The sequence below is a fragment of the Emydura macquarii genome, unplaced genomic scaffold (genome assembly GCF_026122565.2).
Source record: "Emydura macquarii macquarii isolate MOO-44397 ecotype Brisbane River unplaced genomic scaffold, CSIRO-AGI_Emac_v2 contig_1253, whole genome shotgun sequence".
Taxonomy (NCBI): domain Eukaryota; kingdom Metazoa; phylum Chordata; order Testudines; family Chelidae; genus Emydura; species Emydura macquarii.
This window is the reverse complement of record NW_027131390.1, coordinates 87,633-112,468: the sequence shown is the minus strand read 5'-3', so window position 1 is coordinate 112,468 and position 24,836 is coordinate 87,633. Positions and strand designations below refer to the sequence as shown.

At 44.9% G+C, this 24,836-nt stretch overlaps 1 protein-coding gene across 2 annotated transcripts in view; it reads left to right on the top strand.

Annotated features, from left to right (window-relative positions):
• OGT (O-linked N-acetylglucosamine (GlcNAc) transferase) overlaps positions 1-24,836 on the top strand; it is a 72,284-nt gene that overhangs the window by 26,333 nt on the left and 21,115 nt on the right. For both annotated transcript variants that reach the window (XM_067547925.1, XM_067547924.1), the window contains exons 13-14: positions 5,832-5,990; positions 17,959-18,048. In XM_067547925.1, the coding sequence (XP_067404026.1) occupies positions 5,832-5,990; positions 17,959-18,048 (249 nt within the window). The remainder of the gene's footprint in view (positions 1-5,831; positions 5,991-17,958; positions 18,049-24,836) is intronic.

Here is a 24,836-nt window from a genome sequence, read left to right as displayed (position 1 = left end):
TGGAGATAGACAAGGAGAAGTCGCCTACCTCAAGCCTGGGAGGAGCTATCCTGACCAGGGAAGAGGACCCTAATCCACTGCAGCTACCAACCTCTTCCTCATTGTCACCAGATGAGGTAGTAACAGGCACCTCCACAGCAGCCCTGCTGGATTATTTCAGATCCCATCAAGATCAGTTAAGAGTATTGTCCAACCTGGGCTTCAAAATAGAGGAATTGAATGAGCCTGCAGATGAGCTTTTTGGGATCCTGGCATCAGCAGCTCCCTCCAGTGTGGCCCTTCCTGTTCATGAAGGGGTGGTGAAACTCGCCAAGGCATACTGGCAAACTCCAGCCTTCTTGTCCTCCACATCAAAAAGGGCAGAAAGGAAGTATTATGTACTAGCTAAAGGGTTTGAATATTTGTACATCCACCCTCTCCGGGATCGCTGGTGGTCACAGTGGCCAATGAGAGGGACACGCAGGGCCAACTGAGCTCCATGCCAAAAAATAAAGATGCAAAAACGTTGGACTTGTTTGGGCACATAATTTATTCTACTGCGAGCCTACAACTGCACGTAACTAACCAACAAATGCTGTTGGGTAGATACCATTTTAATATCTGACAGTCGCTGGAAAAGTTTGTGGACTTTGTAATGTAGCCCTCCAGACAGGAATTCGGGGCCACTGGGAAGGAGGGGAGGATGGTAGACCAGGCATCCCTGCAAACAGCTTCCAATGCAGCAGATTCTGCAGCCAGGACTATGACCTCAGCGGCTTGGATGTCAACCCTGCAATGAGCCCTACAGGAAAAGGAATAGTTGTTATAAGAGGCATCAGGGCCACTCGTCATCCGCTGGCTCCCAGCTGAGCTCGAGCTGCCACCATCAAGGTGGAAAAGCAGACCTTTTGGAGGCGAGTCTGAGGGCGACCTAGCAGGATCCAGCCTCCCTGTTAGTTTCTTCTCGCCTAGCCCATTTCCTTCCTGTTTGGGCTACCATAATGTCGGATCGCTGCACAGTACACAGTAGCTGCTGGATACACCCTCCAGTTCTCCTCGCTCCCACTCCTCTTCCCTGTCCCTCTTCAGGGACCCCTCTCACTAGCAACATCTCATCCAGGAGGTGCACACATTCTTAAAAGTGGGTGCAGGGGGAGAGGTTCCCCAAGAACTGAGGAAGGGGGAAGAGGATTTTACTCCCACTACTTTCTAATTCTGAAAGCAAAGGGAGGGCTGAGGCCTATCCTAGACTTAAGAGGCCTCAACAGGTTGAAGTTCCAGATGGTCTCCTTAGCTGCTATTATTTCTTCGCTGGATCCAGGCGACTGGTATACCACCCTCAACTTAAAAGATTCCTATTTTCACATCTTGATCTTCCCAGGACACAGGAGGTTCCTACGGTTTGTTGTAGGAGCTCACCACTGTCCATTCACAGTGGTCCTCTTTGGCCTTTCAACCGCACTGAGTATTTACCAAGTGCATTGCGATAGTTGCAGTTCACCTCTGATGCAGAGGAGTGCATATCTTTCCTTACCTGGACAATTGGCTCATAAAGGGCAGGTTGAAGTCTCAAGTTCAGGGCAGCATTGTGATCATCTGAACCACCTGCCAAGCAGTAGGCCTGCTGATAAATGAGCAGAAATCAATGTTCGTCCCAATCCAAAAGAGAATTTATTAGGGTGATTCTGGACGCTACCAAGGCCAGGGTGCTTCTACCAGAGGGAAGGTTCTTGGCAATGTCAGAAATTATAATCCAAATTTCAGCCCATCCTCTCACTAAGGCAAAAGTTTGCCTCAGCCTCCTGGGCCACATGGCGGCCTGCACTTATGTGGTGCAACATGCCAGACTACACTTCAGGCCCCTCCAAATGTGGCTGGCATTGGTGCATTCCCCAGCCAGGCATCACCTGGACAGAGTACTCATGGTCCCTTCACGTATACTTACCTCCCTGGCGTGGTGGACAAGACTGCAACAAGTGCTCTCAGGAATACCCTTCGAGGCCACACAACTGACATCGCTAGTCTTGGATGCCTCGGATCTTGGATGGGGAACTCGCCTTGGCTCCCCTCACGAGTTAGGGCATCTGGACTGCAAAGGAACTGGCATTGAACATCATCCGTGAGCTCAGGGCAATTTGCAATTCTCAAATAAGGTAGTGCAGGTACGCATGGACAATACAGCCCTGGTATACTATATCAACAGGCAGGGTGGGGCCCGGTCCCCAGCGCTGTGTCAGGAGGCCATATGTCTATGGGACTTCTGTGTGAATCACAATATCCACTTGGAGGCGGCTCATCTCCCCGGGGTCAGCAAGATTTTTAGTGGACTGCCTCAGCAGACTCTTTTGCTCTCCCCAAGAGTGGTCCCTGCATCCACAGATGGCCGATCACATCTTCCAGAGGTGGGCCAATCCCCGAGTGGATCTCTTCACCGCAAGAGAAAACAAGAAATGCAGTCAGTTCTGCTCTTGACAAGGGCTCGGCAATGGCTCACTGACCGATGCCTTTTTCCTACCCTGGTCAGGGAATCTCCTGTACACTTTCCCGCCAATACCAATGATCCACCCCAAAATCAGTTGAGTCCCAGGTCCAGTGACTCCTCCACTTAGGCTGGGGAGGGGTCTTTAGCAGTGGGCGGGTGCACAAATAGGAATACTGATCTACAGGGTTCTCATAAAGGTGAAGAGGAACATAGCATGTGCCATCCTGGTGGCCCTGGCAATGTTGGTTTAGGATGCTGCTTGAGCTATTGGTGATCCCCCATGGATGCTCCTGTTGCAACCAGATCTCTTGTCACAGGATCATTCATAGTTTCTGCTTCATAGTTTCTGAACCTGTGGTACGTGAGACACAGGCAGGGGGAAGCAGTGAAAAACCCAGTGAAGGGCGCTGAGCGGCAGCCACCAACTTGTGGGGAAGTCAAGTAGCAGCCGCCTGCTTCCCGTCTGGTCCCAGCTCCCAGCTGGGAGGCAGGCGGCCCACACAGTGTGATTTGCCCAAGGCCTGCACCCCCCTAGGGATGGCCATTAGGAGTGCTGCTATCCACTCTGGTGGGCTACTTGTGCCTGCTCATACCTCACAATTTTCCACCTGTGTGAGGAGAATACCATATGACCCTGCCATCAGACCATAGTGATCGGCTGGAGTTGACCTTTGCTCCTATGTGGAGGAAGGGAAGGAGGGGAGAAACAGCATGGGGTTTTGTGATCTGCCTTAGCCACACAGCACTGCAGAACTCAGAACTCTCCTGCTTTATGAGAAATACAGTCGTCCAGCGGTAAAGGGGGAAAAGATTGTATTTCTTAGAGTGGTTGAGAAACACTGAACTGCTTCACCCGGACCTGGCCTCCCTGCATCTGACAGCTTGGATGCTCCATGGCTGAGCTGGGAGGAGCAAGTCTGCTCAGCCCAAGTCCAGCAGATTCTACTAGAAAGCCATCCACCAGAACCTCTTACCAGGCCTTGTGGAGATGCTTTACCTGCTGGGTGACTGATCATGGTGCCTCCCTAATGGAGACCTTGGTCCAAATGATCTTGGACTCCCTAATTCAGATGGAGCAGGAGGGATTGGCTATTTCATCTATTAAGGTTCATCTAGCATCCATATCAGCGTTTCACCCTCCTGTTGATGATGAAACAATCTTCTTGCACGAGATGACAGCCAGATTCCTCAAGGGCCTGGAAAAGCTCTTTCCACTGAAATGGGACCCGACTCCCCAATAGGATCTCAATCTGATCCTCTCCAGGCTTATTGGGTCTCCATTTGAGCCCCTGGTCTCGTGTTCCGTCATGCATCTGTCCTGTAAGGTTGCATTCCTGGTGGTCATTACCATTAGCAAGGCGAATCTCAGAGATTAGAGTGTTGGCCTCCGAATCAACCTATCCTATCTTCTATAAGGAAAAGGCTCAACTGCGCCCGCCTCTAGCCTTTTTACTGAAGGTGATCTCACACTTCCATCTCAACCAGGACATCATCTTCCCCATCTTCTGTCCAAAGCCTTACAACTCCAGTGAGGAGAGGCATCTGCATACCCTCAGCGTTAGGCGAGCCCTAGCTTTTTACATCGAGAGGACCAAACCCTTCCATCATTCCACACAGCTCTTCATTGCGATTGCTGACCAGATGAAAGGGCTACCAGTGTCATTGCAGTGAATCATGAAGTGGATCATAGCCTGTATTTGATCTTGTTACAAGCAGGTGGGGTTCACGCCTCCAACATCCTTAATGGCCCACTCAACTAGGGCCCAAGCGTCCTCAGCAGCCTTCCAGGCACTTCTCCCAATACAAGACATCTGCAAACCTGCTACCTGGTAATCAGTACACACCTTCGTGTACTACTATGTCATAACATAGCAAGCTCAGGACGATACTGAATTCAGCAGAGCGGTACTACAAGCATCACGTCCATGAATTAGTATCTGCCTCTGGGGATACTGCTGATGAGTCACCTAACTGGGAATGGACATGAGCAAGCACTTGAAAGAACACGTACTTACTTCGTAACTGTTCTTCGAAATGTGTTGCTCATGTCCATTCAACACCCACCCATCATCCCTTCAGTTGGAGTTCTGGCAAGAAGGAACTGAGAGGGAGAGTGGCTGACAGCGCCTATATGCGGGTGCATATATGCGCACCACTGCACAGGGTGCTAGGGCTTGCCCTATGGGTACCACTAGGGGGAAAATTTTCTGGCACTGGTGCATGTGGCGAGCACACACCTAATTGGGAATGGACATGAGCAACACATCTCAAAGAACAACAGTTACGAGGTAAGTAACAGTTTTTCTCAGGCTTCATATTTACCACCCCGTTGAGATTGAATAGGTCTCTTCAAAATCCCAGGGAGCACAAAACCAGGAAGAGATCAGTTAGATTTAGCAGCCATCAGAATTCTATGTTCCCTCAGTATCTGATCTTGCCCCATCTCCACACTGACCTACCCTGACCATGGGCCATTGGATGCGACTCATTAGATCCCATGAACTGAGCTTTTGGTTAGGCTAACATGATCTGCTCTATCCATTGCCTAATAATGTTGCCAGTTCAGGGCACTCAATGTTTATAAGCCTGTATGCGCCACGTTGGTGTACTAAGGGAGCAAGAGGGTCAGTCACTAATCTTTTGATCAAATTTTGACACACAGCGTTTTCCTTTAACTAGAGGGTGTAGACCAAGCTGTACACTCAGCCAGGCCTCCGTTTGGACTCAGAAATTTGGATAACATACACCTCAGCCTGTATGATCAACAAAGTATGCTACCGTCTACCTGAAATTTGGGAATTGTTTCAAAACCACATCTTGCCATTATTGGGTGATAAACAGAAATGTCATTGAGCTGAATCTAGGTCCTCCTTTACTTGACCAATTGTGATTGACCTCTTGCAGTGTGGTTTGTGGGTATTTGCCCATTTTCCATTAAACTTACGATTTGAAATTGAAACAGTAATGTTGCAGTTACATAGAAACTTAGGCCTGTTCTACACTGCTGTTGATTGGAGATATATAACCTACATAATGTAGCTTGTATCTCTCCTATCGATGTACTTACGTTGACGTGTACCGCAGTGTCTTCATGGCGCTTACTCCTTACAGCCTTCTTACTCCTTTCAAGGAGGTGGATTACCGGTGTTGACTGGAGAGACCATCTGGGATCAATTGAGCGAGTCTACACGACCTCCTCAATTGATCCTGTTGCATCAATCGCTGTAGAGCCCACAGGGTAGACATACCCTCAAATATGGGGGAAAATAACTACCTGTACATCTGAAGATCTAGCCTATTTAATTTCCGTGCTCTTGGTACTTCAGATTTTGTTTAACATGTTTCAAAATCTTGTAAATTTGATTTCCAGATCAATGTCCTTCACAAGCCACCGTATGAGCATCCAAAGGACTTGAAGGCTAGTGAAGGCCGGCTTCGTGTTGGCTACGTGAGCTCTGATTTTGGAAATCATCCAACCTCCCATCTAATGCAGTCGATCCCAGGAATGCATAACCCTGACAAATTTGAGGTAAGAAAACATAAATAGCATGCTGAAGTTTTAAGTACAGCTACTAAAGGCTCCTTGGGCAACCTAGGGGATGTAAAGCGCTTTTTCATAGCAGTTGGTGTATCAGCTTTTGGTGGAGGAGATACCCCAGTAGCAGCTCCTCTTGCCATTTATGAAGTGGCAGGGAAAGGCTCTACATGGAGACTCATCCCATGCTCAACTAGAGACACCCAGGGGAAGGGCTGTTAATTATGGGGAGTATCCAAGGCAGCTGAAAGGAAGTGGCTGACGTGTTGTATATCCCAAGATATCTTCTAGCATGGTCTTCCTCATTTAATTAATAATTCACATCTGTTCATGGTTTCTCATTTGTCTGGAAGACCTGTTTCAACAGGATCGGGATACTCAGTAATGCTACTGAATGGTAGCTACACATCTGTCTGTCTCAATTTCTGCTGCCTGCCCCAGTCACACTTATAGAATCATTGAATATTAGGGCTGGAAGGGACATCCGGAGGTCATCCAGTCCAACCTTCTGCCCAAAGCAGGACCAACCCCAACTAAATCATCCCAGCCAGGGCTTTATCAAGGCAGGCCTTAAAGACCTCTAAGGATGGAGATTCCACCACCTCCCTAGGTAACTCCATTCCAGTGCTTCACCACCCTCTTAGGGAAAAAGTTTTTCCTAATACCCAACCTAGACCTCCCCCACTGCAATTTGAGACCATTGCTCTGTCATCTGCCACCACTGAGAACAGCCTAGCTCCATCCTCCCTGGAACTTCCCTTTAGGTAGTTGAAGGTCGCTATCAAATCCCCCCCTCACTCTTCTCTTCTGCAGACTAAACAAGCCTAGTTCCATCAGCCTCTCCTCATAAGTCATGTAGTCCAGCCCCCTAATCATTTTTGTTGCCCTCTGCTGGATTCTCCAGTTTGTCCACATTCTTCCTATGGTGTGGGGCCCAAAACTGGACACAATACTCCAAACAAAGCTTCTTAATATTTATTGCACATTCTTATGAATAAAAACAACGGGAGTCCTGTAGCACTTTAAAGACTAACAAATTTCTGTGGGCTTAAGCTTTCGTGGGCTGCATCATCTGACAAAGTGGATTGCAGCCCACGAAATTTTATGCCCACAGAAATTTGTTAGTCTTTAAAGTGCTACAGGACTCCCGTTGTTTTTGCTGTATACAGACTAACATGGCAACCCCTCTGATTCTTATGAATTATTTTCAAGAAGACATTTTCACATCTAGGTTCACATCTTACCCAAGTGCGGCATTTGCCGCTCCTTCTCCCCCTGAACTTGAGAGTCTGGAACGAAGACTTAGCAAAAAATATATATATTTGGAATAGACCATGAGACCCCAGTTTGATCCAGGCCATTGGCCTCATCCAGCAGGCCAGTGCCCCCTCTGAGGACTAGCTCAAAAGACTTCTAAGTCTAAGGAGAAGGTTTCTCATGAGAGTAAGGGGCACACACAAATTAGAGACACACCTCCTTCATCCGAGCCTCTCCTGAAGAGAGAAGTGTCCTCCCTGACACCTTCAGAGTCAGGAGAGTTCTCATGCATGGGTGCTAAAGATTTCAGCCCAAGTAAAACTCTGCAAGAGGAAGTGGTGCGAAGGGGCATGGATCCATCTGTTCCAGCATTGGTTCCGACATCTAAAATGCAGGACAAATTTCTGCCAATGCTCCCTTCGATGTCCAGATTGAACTTGGTGCCAATACCATCATGGCCCCAGGGAGTTTCGACATCCATTGTGACCAGGGGAGCACTAGACCTGACAGCTCCACCAATGAGCTCACCCTCAGGGCAGTCACTTACGTCTCCCCAGAAGACATTTTTTGCTCTCCCCTGTCCTCGTTCACTTTTCATGGTTCCATCTTTATTCAGAGACAGTTACTCTGGAAGAAGAAGCTAATCTGAGGATGCAGAGCTGTTTTCCTGTCCTACCTGCAAGCTTAAGTACCTGCTGATAGTCTGGGACCTGTTTTTTTTCATTGAGTCAGAAGCTCCACAGGACTACTCTCTCTACCTTACCAGATAGACAGCCTGGGGGCAGAAGCCCTAAGAGATCAGGGTTCCATCCTCTGCGTCGACAAGACTTGCCTAGAGATAGGTGGTACCTAGTATCATGAGGTATTCCCCCTCTAGTTGATCCTTTGTACTTGGACTCATGGGATCTCTACCCTAGGCACTGGGGATTGGTATATGAGCTTTATTTACTATCTACTGGTCAATCCATTATTCAAAGCTGACCCAGATCTGACAGTTTCAGAAGCAATTTCATCATTTTTCCCAGATAAGGTGGTTTACACCATCTTCACAGTCTTCTGTTTGATTTCAGACAGTTCCAGGAACTCCTTCAAAGGGAGATATCCAAGCTGCAGATACACCTTGAAGTAGTTCAGGACACCAGTTTAGATTGCTGGACATCTTGCAGCCCTCTGGGCCCAGGCGAGCAGCCACTCCTGATCAACAAGGCCATCATGGATCCAGCAAAAATGATGTGGCACACTCCCACCACAAAAAGGGCCAAGTGCTGCTTTGCCCCACCCAGGGGGGAGAATTCTATTCTTGCACCTACCTCTTCAGTGATAAGTGTCCACTGAGGGATCCAGGCTGTAGCACCCAAAAACTGCTGCAAGGGTGCCAAATGTCTGGAGTGGTTCATGACTGCAAGTGCCAACCTCAGGGCAGACTGTCAAAAAATCAGGGCAAACACTCCAAACTGGTAGTATGTTCTGTAATAAGATTTCACCAGCCCTAGTAACAAATGTGAACTTCTGAAGTACTATAACAGTCTTATCATGGTGTCACAGACTGTTCCCTTGGGCATTCCAGTCTATCTTGCCACCTAGGCAAGCTGGACTTAGTGATAAATGGTTACTTACATCAAAGATCACACAATATTAAGGTTGATCCCATCCTTAAGAGACCAGTCATTTATCCCAGGTCAATTTGTGCCTTAGACCAAAGATGATGCTCGCAGCCAATCCTATACTAAACTAAGGATTTATTAACTAGGAAAGAGTTATTTACAGGTTAAAGCAGGCAACATATATACCCAAATGAGTTAGTTTATGGTTCCAAAAGGGGACAGATGTAATCTGTCAGTACTAAGTGTCTTTTATGGCTAACCCAGGTTTACCCTGGGATCTTTGCTTTTTCTTTCTAACTCCAGCCCTGTGAGAGTCCAAACAGTAAAGATGAAAAATTTTCATATCAGCGATTTTTATTTCCTTCTTCCAGAATTCAAGCTGATGGGATGAGCTTTTTCGCATATGGCACCTTCCTGGGTGTAAGAGGATCATCAACCCATTTGTTGTATCTCATGATGTTTCATGATGGCCTACTTTGTTTTGATAGTCCTGCTTGATTGGTGGGGGAACCACTCTTGCCTGGGTTCACAAGTCCAGAGCAGGCATTTTTACAGTTATAAAGCAAAACTTTATAGCATGGGATACAGACGTTACTACAAAGATTAATGCATGCAGCAACTTACAAACATTTTCTAAAATCTAAAAAATAAACACATACAAGTCTAACACCTCGAACAATACTAACATACAGATGAGCTGGTCTGGTTTCTAGCTATGAATTTGTCAATGCTCAGCTGATGCTTACTGCGTTAGCAAGAGCTGACACCTGATCTACCAGCATCAGAGTTCTATCTCTTGTGAAGAAAAGTTTTCTTCACCTCTTTTCAATTCAGGATTTCAAATTACCTGACTCTTCTAGCTAAATAAGATTTCACCAGGTATATGAAGCTTTTTAGATTTTAAAGACAAACTTCCTAAGGAAGATAGAGCCCACTTCCAGCCCTCAACTGATGAGGACAAATTGATGGCCAAGACTTCCTTTCAAGCTGCAGTAGATGCTACAGAGACTGTGTCCGGAGGAATGGCTCTGGCCATTATGAAGATAAATTCCTGGTTATAATCCTTAAGTTTCCCTAAATTGATGCCAGAATACCATTCAGGATCTGCCCTTAGAAGAGATTAACTCTATCAATGAGAAGATGGATGAGTCTCTTCATTTCCTCAAGGACTCGAGGACAACTCTTTGCTCCTTGGGCATCTATATCCCTGCCTCTAAGAGAGAGAACTTCACAGGCAGGGATACAGCGTGAGACCACCACCTCAGCCCTTTTACTGCCAGTGCTACCAGGATCCACCAGATAAATGACAGAATATGCACAGGCAGCTCCAGCAACATCCACTGCCACACCTCACTTTAACCCTCAATCAAAAAATTGCTGTTGATTAGAGTGAGACCCACATCCCTTTGTTGATGCCATATCTCTTCTCCCTCCCTGAGTTTTTTTGGAGGCCACCTTACCTAATTTGCCTGCAACTGGAGGCCTCTAGCAACCAACAGATGAGTACTGAAAACTATTTATTGTAGCTATCTAATCAAGTTTCTATCAACTCTTACCCACAAACTCCTTTCCTGGTTCCTTTTTCAGGGACCAATCTCATGAAGAAATTCTCAGTCAAGAAGTGAATTCCTTTCTTCACCATGAAGCCATAGAAAAAGTTCCACCTCAACATCAGGAGGAAGCGTTCTACTCCCCATATGTAGTTTTCCAAAAAAATGAGGGTTGGAGACAGGTCCATTCTTGACCTACGCTGACCAAGTATATTCATCTGAAAATTACAATTCTGCATGGTTACATTGGCATCAGTAATACCTTCCCTAGAAGAGGGCATGTGATTTGCAGCTCTCAATATGAAAGGTTCTTACTTTCACAAACACATTCATCCCTCACAGGAGGCTCCTGAGGTTCCTGTTCAGTCAAGACCATTACCAATTCAGGGTCCTTTCTTCTGGGCTAGCCACAATGCCCAGGGTCTTCACAAAAGTTTTTTCAGTGGTGGCAGCTTGATGGGAAAAAATGCATTCACCCTCTTCCAATAGCTTGATGACTGGCTCCTAATTGGTACATCATATAGGAAATCCACTTGGCAACTTTTCACCTGCTTCCTTCTCTTGAACTTTGTGTCAATGACTGGAAGTCCCTATTGATCATCCCCCCACAAGGTCCATAAATGTGATGTGGTTGAGTCAGTCTACTTATCTAGAGATGCCATGTCAATGGTGTGATGAGTCTCCTCTCCCCCCTGCCCTCCCCCACACCTACAGACTGGGACTGGGGTACAGCTAGGCAGCCCAGGTTCCCTTTTACCTTGTAATGCTGATGTAAAGCCACAGACCTCAACAGGTAGTGTGCTTACACAGACATTTAGAGGCAGGGACACACCCAGCTATGTTATAGGAATGCTGTCCCTGAGCCACACTGGAACCAACCATGGATACAGGCACCAGCCAGGTTCCACAGCTGTACAGTGCAAGCTCATTAATTAGTTCCCGCCTTACCCTCCCCCCAGTATGGAGAGAATATGCTACAGCTTTTGTTACTTGGAAAATCTCAGCCCAGTATCTTTAATCAGAAAAATAGATGTTAAGTGATTATAAGTGATAAGGGTAAAGAGACCAGAGATAGTTACCAAAGAAATAAAAATAAGTTTACAGTCTAAGTTCTATAATACTGAACAGGATTTGAATTAGTAATGTCTCTCCCTTGTTAGCTGGTACAAGCAGTTCCTTAAATGCAGGCTGGTACTGCCTTTCATGTCTGGGGCTATCCTTTCCCCCTTCAAAAGTCCTTTGTCTTTCGGATGTTCCTTCAGGTATTGAGTTGTGGGAGGTGTGAAGCCAAATGATGTCACTCCCTCTTTTATAGTTTCCTCTAGCTTACTAGAAAGGTCCATGCATGTGATGTCGACTCCATTGGACAAACAGTATGCTACTGTATATGTGCTCCCTCAGTGAAGTCTCTAGGCATGGCGGTTGAGAGAGCGGACTCCACTTAATGGTCCATCAGCACGTATGGCTACTCCACTGTTGTACCTGACTGGGTTGGGGGTATCCCATCTCACAGCATGTTCTAGTAACATATACAGCAGGATTTCATAACTTCACATACACTGGTAGCATATGCAATCCAACTGTATGTTAATGTTTAGCAGATTGACTTTTAAAATGATACTTCGCAAGGCATACTTCGTACAGAACATAGCGTGATGAATATGGGGTTTCTGGAGTGTTGCTTTCAGATAGTGTCACAATGGGTGCTGTCATAAACCAGGTCACCCATGGGCCCTGGGCTTGAGTTAGATTGTGCCTCTCCTGCCTCATGGACACGTGATGCCATTTGCCAGGCTCCATCTCCATTGTCTGCAAACCTAGTTTCTGTGCATCTATCTTTCTGTGCATCCCAGGGAGGGACTGCATCAATGCCAAAGTGACAGTTCTACCCAAGGTTCTGCACTCTTGTCTGGTGGACAAAGCCAGAGAAAGTTTGAGTGGGGTTTCCACACACCAACAGCAGAGGTAACCATTGTTACTGATGCCTCCCTTTTAAGTTGGGGAGCTCGTATAAATGATCATACTTGACAAGGCATCAATACCCCTTGGGAGTCCAGGATGTATATCAATTTACTGAACTGAGAGTGGTCTGTTGTACCTGCAATGCCTTGCTCCCACTCATCTGATACTGTCATAACCAGATAACATAGGACATTATAATTGGCTGCTATATAAACCAATCAGGTTGGAATGAGATCCCTCCTTTGGTTAGTCAGTCAAACTTTGGAATTGGTACATCAGCCATCATATAACCTTTTCAGCAGCATATTCAACAGTTGTGCAGAACTCCCTGGGAGACTGTCTCGGCAGGCATTTTTCCATGGGCAACAAATGGGAGATTCACAATTCAGTCCTGGACAAGGTCTTCCCTCAGTGGGAAACATCACGTTGGGACCTATTTGCCTCACTGGTGAACAGGAAACGTCCTCTGTTACTTTAGAACAGCTGTAGGCAAGGGCTCAAATGGAGATGCTCTTCTGCCACCATGGAGGGATCATCTCAAGTATGTCTTCCCTCCAGTCCCATTAATAGCCCGGTCTCTCTGTCAAATTCATTACGAGAGAGCTTGAGTCATCCTTATTGTACCGCACTGGCCGAGATATTTTGGTTCATGGATCTACTGAAGCTCCTAGTTACTCCACCCATAAGCATCTGCCTGTTTCCAGACCTTCTAACACAACCCAGAGTCAACTTCAGGTATCCTCTCCTGGAACTACTGCAACATGGGGCCTAGTATTTGGAAGGGCATTGGATGTAGAGTGTTCATGTTCCAGAGTGGTGTAGTCCATTCTCAATCAAAGTGGGAAAGATCTGCTAGATGATCAGGTAGATGGAAGCATTTTTCCTTTTGGGCTCAAAGACATCAGTTATCCCAGCAGATTCTGTAGATTCTTGCTGTTCTGGAATACCTACTTACCATTAAGTCATTGGGTGTCTCTTTTAGTTACCTTTAGATTTGTTTGGCAGTAATCAGTTCTTTTCATTCCCTTGCTGATAATTGCATTACCTTCATGCATTCTGTGACAAGTAGACTTTTGAAGGGACTTCGTCAATCAAGGGGTCAATATATATTTGTGTAGAGACTTTCTTAATGGATCTTGGCTGGATTATCCTTTGCTATCAACTAGACCACATCCCTCCTTTGGAGGGAGCGAGGGCTTATTCCAACAGAGTACAGGCAACTTCTGCTGCGTCTGAGAGGCGTACTGCTACAGGACATATGTAGGGCAGCTACCAGGAGCTCCCTGCACACTTTCATGAAACATCAGCTGTTGCTTTCACATCCTCTCACTTACATCCTGTTTGTCTACTGCCTGTTAATCTTACACATGTGAAATATACATAGGGACCATCACTAAGAAATAATGGAGGTTACTTAACTATAATTGTTGATTCTTTGAGATGTGGCATGCAGTTAAGGACCACTTTACCCAGTTTCCAACCTCTCTGGTCTGGGTTATATCTGGATCTGCAGTAAGAGAAGGAACTGGAGAGATGTGAGTCCGCACCACCCTTTATAGCGGGTCTCCAAACTATGGCCCACAGGGCGCATCCAGCCTGCCGACACAATTTGACTGGTCTGCTGAGTCCAGTGGCATTACAATTACGTGTGGCCCTTCATAACAACGCAGGATTATCCTTTCACAAGTGGCGTGCCAAGTCTTCATTCCCCATCCTGCTCCCACGTGATGTGGGCCCAGCGCCCTGGCCAGGAGCTGCTCCTGACTCCACCCCTTCCCCTCACTTCTCTCCCACGTGACGTGGGCCCCATGCCCTGGCCAAGGGGAGCCGCTCCAGCCCACCATAAGAGCAAGACTGAGTGATGTGGCCCTGGGAGCTGAAAGTTTGGGTACCCCTGCTTTATAACTTCATTTTGAGCACAAAAAGAACTTCACATGGGTGGACCAACGGACATGGCTTACTAAAACTCTCTGGACTCAGGTGCATGGTGCCCATGCATGCTCATGTGGAATATAGATAGAGACCACATCTCGAAGAACCTCCAGTTATAAGTAAGTAACCTCCCTTTCTTACATTAATATAAAGAGTAAACTAGACTAGAACGAAGGAAGCAGTACCACTTAGTGGCTGACATGGACTGGGTCTCAAATCTGAGTTCAGTGTGTGACTGAGAACTTAACTTAATCTCGCTGTCTTCAGTTTCCAACTTGCAAAATAGGGATACCACCTACCAAGTGTTCTGAGATCTTTACTTAAAGCTTTTCATCCAAAGTATTGTGGTTTTTTCTCAGACGCTTTATTTACTAGATCAGTTAGAACTGACTGCCACTTCCCCAGATCACAACATCCCCTTGAATTCAAATCACTGACAATTGACTTAGGCCTTGTCTACATTAGAAAGTTTTGTCAAAGCAAGTTACAGCAGTGATAAAAAAGCGCTGTAATTACGCTTGTGCCTGTGGACATGACACTTGTGTCACTGAAGCGGTCCACAGTTGGTGCTCTAGTATCAACAGTGAGAGCAGTGCACTATGGGCAGCTATCCCATTATGCAGTTCGCCACCTGGTGCTGCTAGGAGTTGTGGGAAGGCGGAGAAGATTGCAGTGCATCGTGGGTGCGTGTTCAATGTCCTATGATGCAGTAAATTCCATCCCATCATTTCATGGGTTTCAGACTGCGTTTTGCAGTATTTTTCGACAGTCCCCGTTTCCTGAGTTCCCATCATCTCTATCTGAAAGGATGGATCCTGCACTTCTGTCTGTGTTCTGAACACATCGCGGCTGGTCATGCAGTATATCATCAGTTCCCAATCAGAACTTGAATCCTACTGTGTGCTATGCATACAAACAATGCCCAATTATTGTTTGCATTCACAGAGCATCTGCACACAGTGCACTGCTGCTTTTGGGTGGGTGAAACAAGCACTGAGTGGTGAGATCACATCATTATGTCTGGGATGATGAGCAGTGGCTGCAGAATTTTCAAATGCGCAAAGCCACCTTCATGGAACTCTGTGTGGAGCTCTCCTCTGTCCTGCGGCGCAGTGACACCCATATGAGAGCTGCGATCTCGATGGTGAAGTGCATGGCGATTGCTGTGTGGAAGCTGGCGACTCCAGACTGCTACCGATTTTGACGCTAATCAGTTTGGAGTCTGGAAGTCCAATGTTAGAGCTATGTTACCAGAAGTATGCAGGGCCATTAATCTCATTCTGCTAAAAAGGGGACTGAGTGTCTTGGAAACGTGCATGAAATTGTGGATGGCGTCACAGAGATGGGATTCCCTAATTGTGGCGGGGTGATAGATGGCACGCACGTCCCAATTTTGACCCCAGACCATCTTGCACCGGAGTACATAAATAGAAAGTGGTACTTTTCTATGGTACTGGAGGCGCTTGTAGATCACCATGGGTGTTTCACTGACATCAACGCAGGTTTGTCAGGGAAGGTGCATGACACATGTGTCTTTGGGAATACTGGCCTGTACAGAAAGCTGCAAGCAGAGACTTTCTTTCCGAACCAAAAGATTCCAATGGCAGATAGTGAGCCTGGGAAACCCAGCCAACCCCTTTGTGCTGTGGCTCATGAAGCCTTATACGGGCAACCTGGATAGCAGCAAGAGTTCTTCAATAACAGGTTGAGCAGGTGCCGAATGACGGTTGAATGTGTGTTTGACAGATTAAAAGCTTGCTGGTGATGCCTTTATGGTAGGTTAGACCTAAATGAGGACAATATTCCCATGGTTATAGCCGACTGCTGTGTGCCCCATAATATTTGTGAAGCTAAGGATGATAAGTTTCCCCCTGGGTGGAGCGCAGAGGTGGATTGCCTTGAGACTGAATATGAACAACCAGCTGTCAGGGCTATTAGAGGGGCACAGCAGGAGACCATTTGAATCAGGGAGGACAGTTTTGACAATGAGCACCAATAAGGTGTCTTGGTAAAGAGCACTGTGCCATGCTATGACTGCTATCCCGCTTGCATGGTGTATCAATGTGAGGTGCAACCACTGTGTGTAAGAGACAAAGATTGCTTATTCTTCAGCGTGTCTCTTTTTATTAAATAATTATTCACAACACACAGGAAAAGCTGGGCTGGAGAGGAGAAAGCAGTGAGGGGCAGTGTGAGTTATGACCGCTGGGTGTAAGTGCAGCTGTCATTCTGGAAGCTGTCTGAAGGGGTAGAGTGAACAGGGTATCGAGACAGGCCTGGAGTTTGGTAGGAATATGTGGGTGGAGTTTGGGGAGGGCATGGAAAGCATTTCTGGAGTGGCTGCAAGGGGGTGAGCACGCATTTTGCCGTGTTATGAGTGACTTTAGCAGCTCCATTTGTTCCTCCATGGCTTTTATCGTGCGCTCATGACGTGCTATCAGTCACTCCTGGTTTTCCTTCCTCTGACTGCAGGGCAGCAGAGTTCAAACTGATGGCCAGAGCGGTCAGGATGGGCATTGTAGGAAGCTTCTTGGGGGCTAGTTACCATGACATAACCAAGCACAGTGTCTGCACTGGCCCTTTGCTAAAAGTTTGGTGTAAAAAGCTGTATGCCTCTCGTCGAGATGATTTTATTTTGTCCCAAATCAGGAGAAATGAGTTGGCTGGGCGGGGGTGAGATTGCAGTGCATGCACCACCACTGTTTTGGCACAAAAAGTTGACTTTGGTTGAAGTCTCTAGTGTAGACAAGGCCTTATTCATCCTACACTTTCATATATTCTTTGAAAACTTGTTCCCCAACTCTTTCTCTTTGCATCTCTTTTGGTAACCATTATAATGTTTAAATACATTATCTTCCTGATAAAGAAACATGAAAGGTACTACTGCTTTCAGATTAGCCACAGATGAAAGAATAGCAAACTGTCTGACATCCTGTCATCTTCGTGACAGAGCTGCTTAAAGAACTGCATTTGGAAATTTTAAGAAATTAACATTAAAAAAAAATCTGATACAAACATTAATATGGGTAGCAGGATGTCAGTAAATACCTGTGTAGGCTTCTAAGCAGAATGGGGCAGGAAGACATCCTGACTTGTTCTGGAGTGAGGATGTTTCACTATCTATCAGGGAAAAGATAAACCCCAAACAGAACTTGAATCCACCATTTCGTGCTAAAGTCAGCACCTTGCCCTCTAAAGTAATCATATTCAGGCAAGCTGACTGTTTGAATAAGTGGTCAGTAAATATTAGATTTACTGATGATACCTTGTCACTCTTTGCTTTTATCACTGGATCCATTTCACATTTCTAAGTGGAAAGTTGCATGTTGCTTCCTCCAGAACCTATCTACTGTTTGGCTGGAGACTCAATAGAGAAAAATGAGCTGAATGTACTATCAATCCAAAAGTGAGACCAGTTGTGAGATCGTCACACTTGTAACAAACTCTTAAACTACTTATATGCAATTTTCATGATTCTTATTTAGGACTTTTCATATTGGAAGTAATTAAACATTAGCCAGTTTTTTTGTATGAGTGTCAAACAATTTCCTCTTTTGAATGAGAATAACATGGAGAGTGACTGTAGCATTTATGAAATTTTAGTCACTGGGCTGAATTTCAAGTACTTATGCTAACTTGTGTTGCTGTATATCCTAGGTGTTCTGTTATGCCCTCAGTCCTGACGATGGCACAAATTTCCGTGTAAAGGTGATGGCTGAAGCAAATCATTTCATTGACCTCTCTCAGGTGAGCTTTTCATTCTTTAAATTTGCAGCGTGTTTTTCAGAAATGGAGATCTCAACCTTTGGTTAAATATCCTGGCCACAGTGAATTTCTTGGCGCACAAATTATGCTCCCAGGTAGTGGTAAAAGTGATCTTCAGAATTCTTGAATTCTTTGGTGGTGGTGTATGTCAGCAGTTCCATAGCTATGGAGGGCATTGTGTGAACTTTGTGTGTGACAGTTGGAATGTCATTAATGTGGGTGGCTGTTTGTTGATTAAAATGATAGTCCTGCAAATAGCCGAAATTGGTCAAATAGATTTGTAACAGTGGCTGAACATCTTGAGCTTGATTCTTGGGTACATTAAGGCTTCTGTATGCTACTTAAACAATATAAAGCAACCATGGCTTTAACTGATTGGTGAAAGATTCCCTATGCATAGTGACTAGAAGATTTAATCACTGGAGAAGCTTCTACCTCCATTACCTTTTGGATTCGAGGGATGTGGCAAAGGTTTTACTACATCCTAAATGATCTTTAGCTGCGGAAACAGCACCTGGGTGCCATGGCTGGCTGGCATAAAGTAGACTTGTCCCACTGATCCTCTAGCTTACATTGGGGGTGGGACTGGCCTGACAGCTGGATGACTCCAGGATCAGGGGATAGCTTAAAGCCATCCCCTCAGACTGGGGAGTACTTAAGCCTGGTCTACAATTACCTTAAAATTTGGTGGCCGTCGACAGGAGTTAAGCAAGTTACGCAGAGTAGCTTGCGTAACTCCCGTCAACTTCTAAACTTCTGTTGTGCGCAGCGTCTTCACTGTGCTGCACCACTTGAGGGGGTGGTTTTAACAAGTCGACTTCTGGATCGATTGAGTGGGTCTTCGGATCGATGGAGCGATTAGTGGATAGATTGATCTGAGCCACCGTCAGTGAAGACGTACCCATAGCTCATATGCCGTTGAGAAAATCTGGGCTCTTGAGTAAAAATGGCATATCTGCTAAATCAGCATCAACTGCTGTTCTTCAAGAGATCCTCTTTATTTGCTCTTGCAAAATGTGTTCCCACACCTGAGTGCTTTTCACATGGTTTCTGAAGAGCAATCTGTGGAATACTTCTCTCAGCACTGAACACTTAAAGCCAAGCTTGTAAAAGGGCTACGTAGTGCCATCCCAACTTAGTTCTAATGACTACTTGTGTGTATATGAATCTTTTCTCTGCCCAGGAATTTTAATTTTTAAATCCTTTAGTTAACTAATCAATTCCTAGATCTTAATACCAGAAGAGACCAGATTACAACATCATAATTTCCTCTGGCATAGCACAGGCCATAGAACTTCACTTAGTAGTTTCTGCAACAAAAACTTAACTTCTGCTTGAGGCTAGAACATACCTTTTTAGAAAGATCTTCAGACTTGATTTAAGGACTTAAAGTGACAGAGAATCAACCACCTCCCTAGATAAGTTGTTCCAGTAAAAATAAGTAAAGTTCTTTATTTTTGTCTGAATTTGTCTAGCTTTTCAACATCCAGCCACTGGATGATCATCTTGTCCACAAGATGAAAGAGCTCTTTGTCAGAAATCATCTCCCCTTATAGGTACTTGTAGATAATCAAATAACCAGTTAGTCTTTTGTTAAATTAAACGGATAGAGTTTTATTAGTCTATCTTTCACTAAGGCAGGTTTTCAAAATCTCTAATTCTTGAAGCACTTCTTCTAGCCCTTTCCAATTTAAAAATATGGACACCAGAACCAGACATACTTTTCCAATAATGGTCTCTCATAATTCCGTATGCAGTGCTAATGCCACCTACCTACTCCTATTTCATAGTCTGCATATACATCCAAGGATTGTGCTTAGAAGATTAAGGTTGGAAGGGACCTCAGGGGACCCCTAACCCCTCCCCCCCTTTGGAGTCTGGACCTTGACAGAAAATAGATTAACCCAGACCTCTAGAGCCTTCTTGCCTTCTGGTCATGGGTAAATATAGGGGCCTGTTAGTCTGACACTGATCCTGGGCAAGATAATGGAGTGGCTGATATGGGATTCAGTTGATAAAGAATTAAAGGTGGGTAAAATAATCAGTGGCGATTAGCCTGGGCTTATGGAAAATAGTTCAACAGAATCTATATTTGATGAGATTACAGATTTGGTTAATAAAGAGACTAGTGTTGATGTAATATAGTTAGACTTCTGTAAGGTATTTGACTTGGTACTGCAAGACATTTCGATTTAAAAACTAGAACAATCTGAAACTAACATGGCACACATTAAATGGATTAAAAGCTGGCTAACGGATAGGTCTCAAAATGTAATTGTAAATAGGGAATAATCAAACAAGTGGGTGTGTTTCAAGTGAGGTCCCACAGGGATCGGTTTGGCCCTATGCTGTTTAACATTCAGGACATATCGATCATCACTGATAGTTTGTAGATGACACACAAATTGAGGGAGTAGTAAATAATGAAGACAGGTCACTGATACAGAGCGATCTGGATTGCTTGAAGAGTTGGGCACAAGCAAACTACTTGTTTTAATATGACAATGTAAACGTGTACATCAAAGGACAAAGAATGCAGGCCATACTTCCAGGATTGGGGGAGACTATATTCTGGGAAGCAATGACTGAAAAAAATGTGGGGGTTGTGGATAATCCGCTGAACATGAGCTCCCAGTGAGATGCTGTGGCCAAAAGAGCTACTACAATCCTTGGGTGCATAAAAGGGGAATCTTGAGTAAGAGCGGAGGTATTACCTCTGTATCTAGCACTGGGTAAGCACTGCTGGAATTCTTTGTCCAGTTGTGGTGCCCACAATCCAAAATGGATGTGATAAATTGGAGAGGGGTCAGAGGAGCCATGAAAATTGATGGAGATGGAAGACATGGCTTGTTAAGTTGAGCTGCTTGAGTCAATCACTATTAAACTTCACAAAGAGAAGGTTATGGAGTGACTTGATTAGTCTGTAAATATTGACATGGGGAACAAATATTTAATAATGGGCTCCTCAGTCTAGCAGAGAAAGTTAACATGATCCAGTGGCTGGAAGATGAAGCTAGACAAATGCAGACTGAAAATATGGTAAATTTTTCATTGCAAGATTAACTATTGGAACAGCTTATTGGGGGGGTCATGATGGATTCTCCATCTGTGGCAATGTTTAAATCAAGATTAGATCATTCCTAAAGCATAGCTTTTAGAAAACATTTTAGGGAAGTTCAATGAAATGTGTTGTACAGGGGATCAAACTAAATGATCACAGTGGTGTCTTCTCGTCTTGGAATCTGAGTGTTGGCATCTTCCACATATGAGCTATGTGGCCTTGTAGCAGGGTCCTTCTCACCATTTGGCATTTGGGGTTGGGAGTTTAAAAAAAAAGGGGGGGGGAGGGGAGGGCAAAAATACCCCCCAAAACTTGAGGGCTGCTTTCTCCCCCAAGGCAGCTACAGTATTTTCTCCTTCCTAGACTGGTACCAATAGTTGCTACAGAGGGCCTGCCATTGGTCAATATTCCTGACCAGCTGTTTGGTTCAGAGGAGGCAGACTGTGTAGGCGATTTGCAAGAATCCTCTTGTGGCCTGTCAGAAGGACTTGTCTGTGTTGCCACATAATGTTTTCTGTCCGTTACAGGAGTTGCTAGGACATATGCCCAGAGGCTTAGGCATTGAAGAGTTTAACCAGTCAGGAAAAGATGTGTATCTGCTGTTTAACACAGAATCATAGATGTGTAGGGCTGGAAGGGAACTCAAGATCATGAATTCCCGTTCTAGTTCAACTTTTCTTAATATCTAACCTAAATCTCTCTTGTTGAAAATTATACCCTTTACTCTTTGTCCTGCCTTCAGTAGACATGGATTAATGTCATCTTTCTAACAATGCTTAAAATATTTTGAAAACTTAGGTTCCCACTCAGTTTCCTTTTTTCAGAACTAAACATGCTCATGTTTTTTCAACCTTTTCTCATAGGTCAAGTTTTCTAAACCTTCTATCACTTGTTGCTCTCTTCTGAATTTGCTCCACTTTGTCCATATCTTTCCTAAAGTATAGTGCCCAGAATTGACAGTTCTCCAGCTAAGGCCTGACCAGTGTCGAATAGGGTGGGAGAGTTACATCCTGTGTCTTCTATACAATACTCACTTTAATATGTCCCAGTATATTAGCCTGTTTCATAACTGCATCACATTGTGGACTCATTCAACTTCTTATCTGGTGTAACTCCCAGAGTCTTCAGCAGCACTCCACTTTGTAGTTGTGCATTTGTTTTCCTTGCTCAGTGTAGTGCTTTGCACCTTGTTGATTTCAGACCAGTTCCATAATTTGTCAGTCAGTTGGCATTCTAATCCTGTCCTCCAGAGTGCTTCCAACCCCTCCAATCTTGGTGTCATTTGCAGATTTCATAAGCATATTCTCCACTCCATAACCAAGTCATTAATGAAAAATATTGAGTAGGACAAAACTGACCCCTGCAGGACCTTACTAGATATGCCCTCTGAGTTTGACACTGATAACTACTCTGAGTATCAAAGTAGCTTCATCTAGACCAAATTTCCCCAGTTTGCTTATGAGAATGTCACGTGGAACTGTCAAAAGCCTTATGAAAATCAAGGTATATCATGTCTACTCTTTCTCTATCTGCCAGACCAGTAACCCTGTCGAAGGAAATTCACTTGACTGGCTTGAAGTATTCTTGACTAATCCGTGCTCCTATTCCTATAACCCTATTATCCTTTAGGTGCTTACAGATTGATTGTTTAATAATTTGTTCCAGTGCCTTTCCAGGTATCAAAGTTAGGCTGACTGATCTGTAATTCCCTGGGTCCTCTTTGTGTGCCATTTTAAAGATAGGTATTATTTTGTCCTTCGCCAGTCCTCTGGGACCTTACCTGTCCTTCATGAGTTCTCAAAGATAATTGCTATCAATTCTGAGACTGCTTCATCTAATTACTTAAGTACTCTATAATGAATTTCATCATTCAACTTGTATCTATCTATCTAAATATTCTTAAACCTGTTCTTTCTCTGTTTTGGCTTGAGTTCCTTCCCCCTTGTTAATATTGTGTTTTGAGTATCTGGTCACCATTTCACTTTTTATTGAAGACTGAAGTAAAAGATGCATTAAACACTTTCGCCTTTTTGATGTCATCAATTATTAGCTCTCCTTTTTGCTAAGTAGAGGACTTAATTTCCTTTCTGCTTTCAATTTCTCTTGCTGCGAATATATTTAAAGAACCTCTTTTTATTGCCTTTTGTCTCTTGTTAGGTATAACTCATTTTGTGCCTTAGCTTTTCTGATTTTGTCCTTTCATGCTGGTGTTCTTTTGCACATCTAACAATTTGTCCATGTTTCTAGTTTTTGTAGGATTCTTTTTTGATTTTGGGGTAATTAAAGAGCTCCTGATGGAGCCATATTTGCCTTTTACTGTTCTTCCTATCTTTTCTTTTCATCGGCATAGCTTGTAGTTGTGCCTTTAATATTATCTCGTTGAGCAACTGCCAGCTCTCCTGAATGCTTTTATCCCTTAGATTTTCTTCCCACAGGACATCACCAACCAGTTTTGAGTTTAAAATATGCTTTTTTATGTCGTTCTTATTCTGCTGCTCTCTCTTCTTCCTTTCCTTAGATTCATGAAATTGTCATTTCATGTTCACTTTTACTGAATTGCCTTCCGAATTCAGGTTCTCAACCGATTCCTCCCTGTTGGTCAGAAGCAAATCTAAAATGATTGTCCCCCTGGTTTACTACTTCTAATTTCTGAAATAAAAGTTGTCCCAATACATTCCAGGAAGTTACTGGAAATTGTGTTTTGCTGTATCACTTTTCGAATAGATGTCTGGGTAGTTAGTCTGCCACTACTACAAGCTCTTGTGGTCTGGATATTTCTGTTATTCTGTAAATGCCTTATTCACTTCCTCTTCCTGATTTGGTGGTCCTATAGTAGACCCTCTTCCATCACATCAACCTATTTTTCCCATTTCATCTTTCTCCAGAGACTTTCAACTTCGAGTGCTTGCTCATGTCGATTTCAGGTAGGTGTGTGCGTGCCAAGTGCACAGTCATTGGAATGTTTTTCCCCTAGCAGTACCTGTCGGGTTGACCCAGGCGCCCCCTGGAGTCATGCTGCTATGGCGCCATGTATAAGGCCCTGCTGATCTGCTGCCTTTTCAGTTCCTTCTTACCACCCGTGACGGTGGTTGGAGCTTCTCTTTCTCTTGCTTTGGCAAGCAATCCCCTAGGGTTCCTTATCAGTCATCTGTAAATAGTTAAAATAGTTAGGTTAGTTGAAAGAGTTAGATTAGTTAGTAGCTAAATTTAATTTCGGGGGTCCTCCCACCATTTCTTCCCTACCCCTCCTTGGGCAACCAGGGCATGCCCTGGTCCCTGGGATTTAAGCAGTGTGGGTTGTGCCATAAATCTATGCCCAAGGGCAACCCACACAACTCCTGTATAAAGTGCCTCAGAGAATCACACTAGACTGACAAGTGCAAAATCTGCAGAGACTTTAAACCTAGGACGAAGAAGGAGAGGACGGTAAGGCTAATGCACCTCCTCATGGAGGCAGCTCTCTAGCCCCAACCAGCGGGCCAGACAGATCCTAGCTTGTCGGTGCAGAGCGCACCACCCTCAGTAAGGGAGCTGATGTCATGGAGGAAATCTGCAGCACGCAAGGGCTCCGGGCACTGCGCCCCTCAGGCACCAGAGTTGTCCCAGCACCGCTCCCAGCGGTGCTTGCAAGAGGCACAAGAAAACAGAGGGCACTCATTCATTGTAAGGTTGGCAGCGAAGGACACCAACAGAGTGCACGCCAGACAGG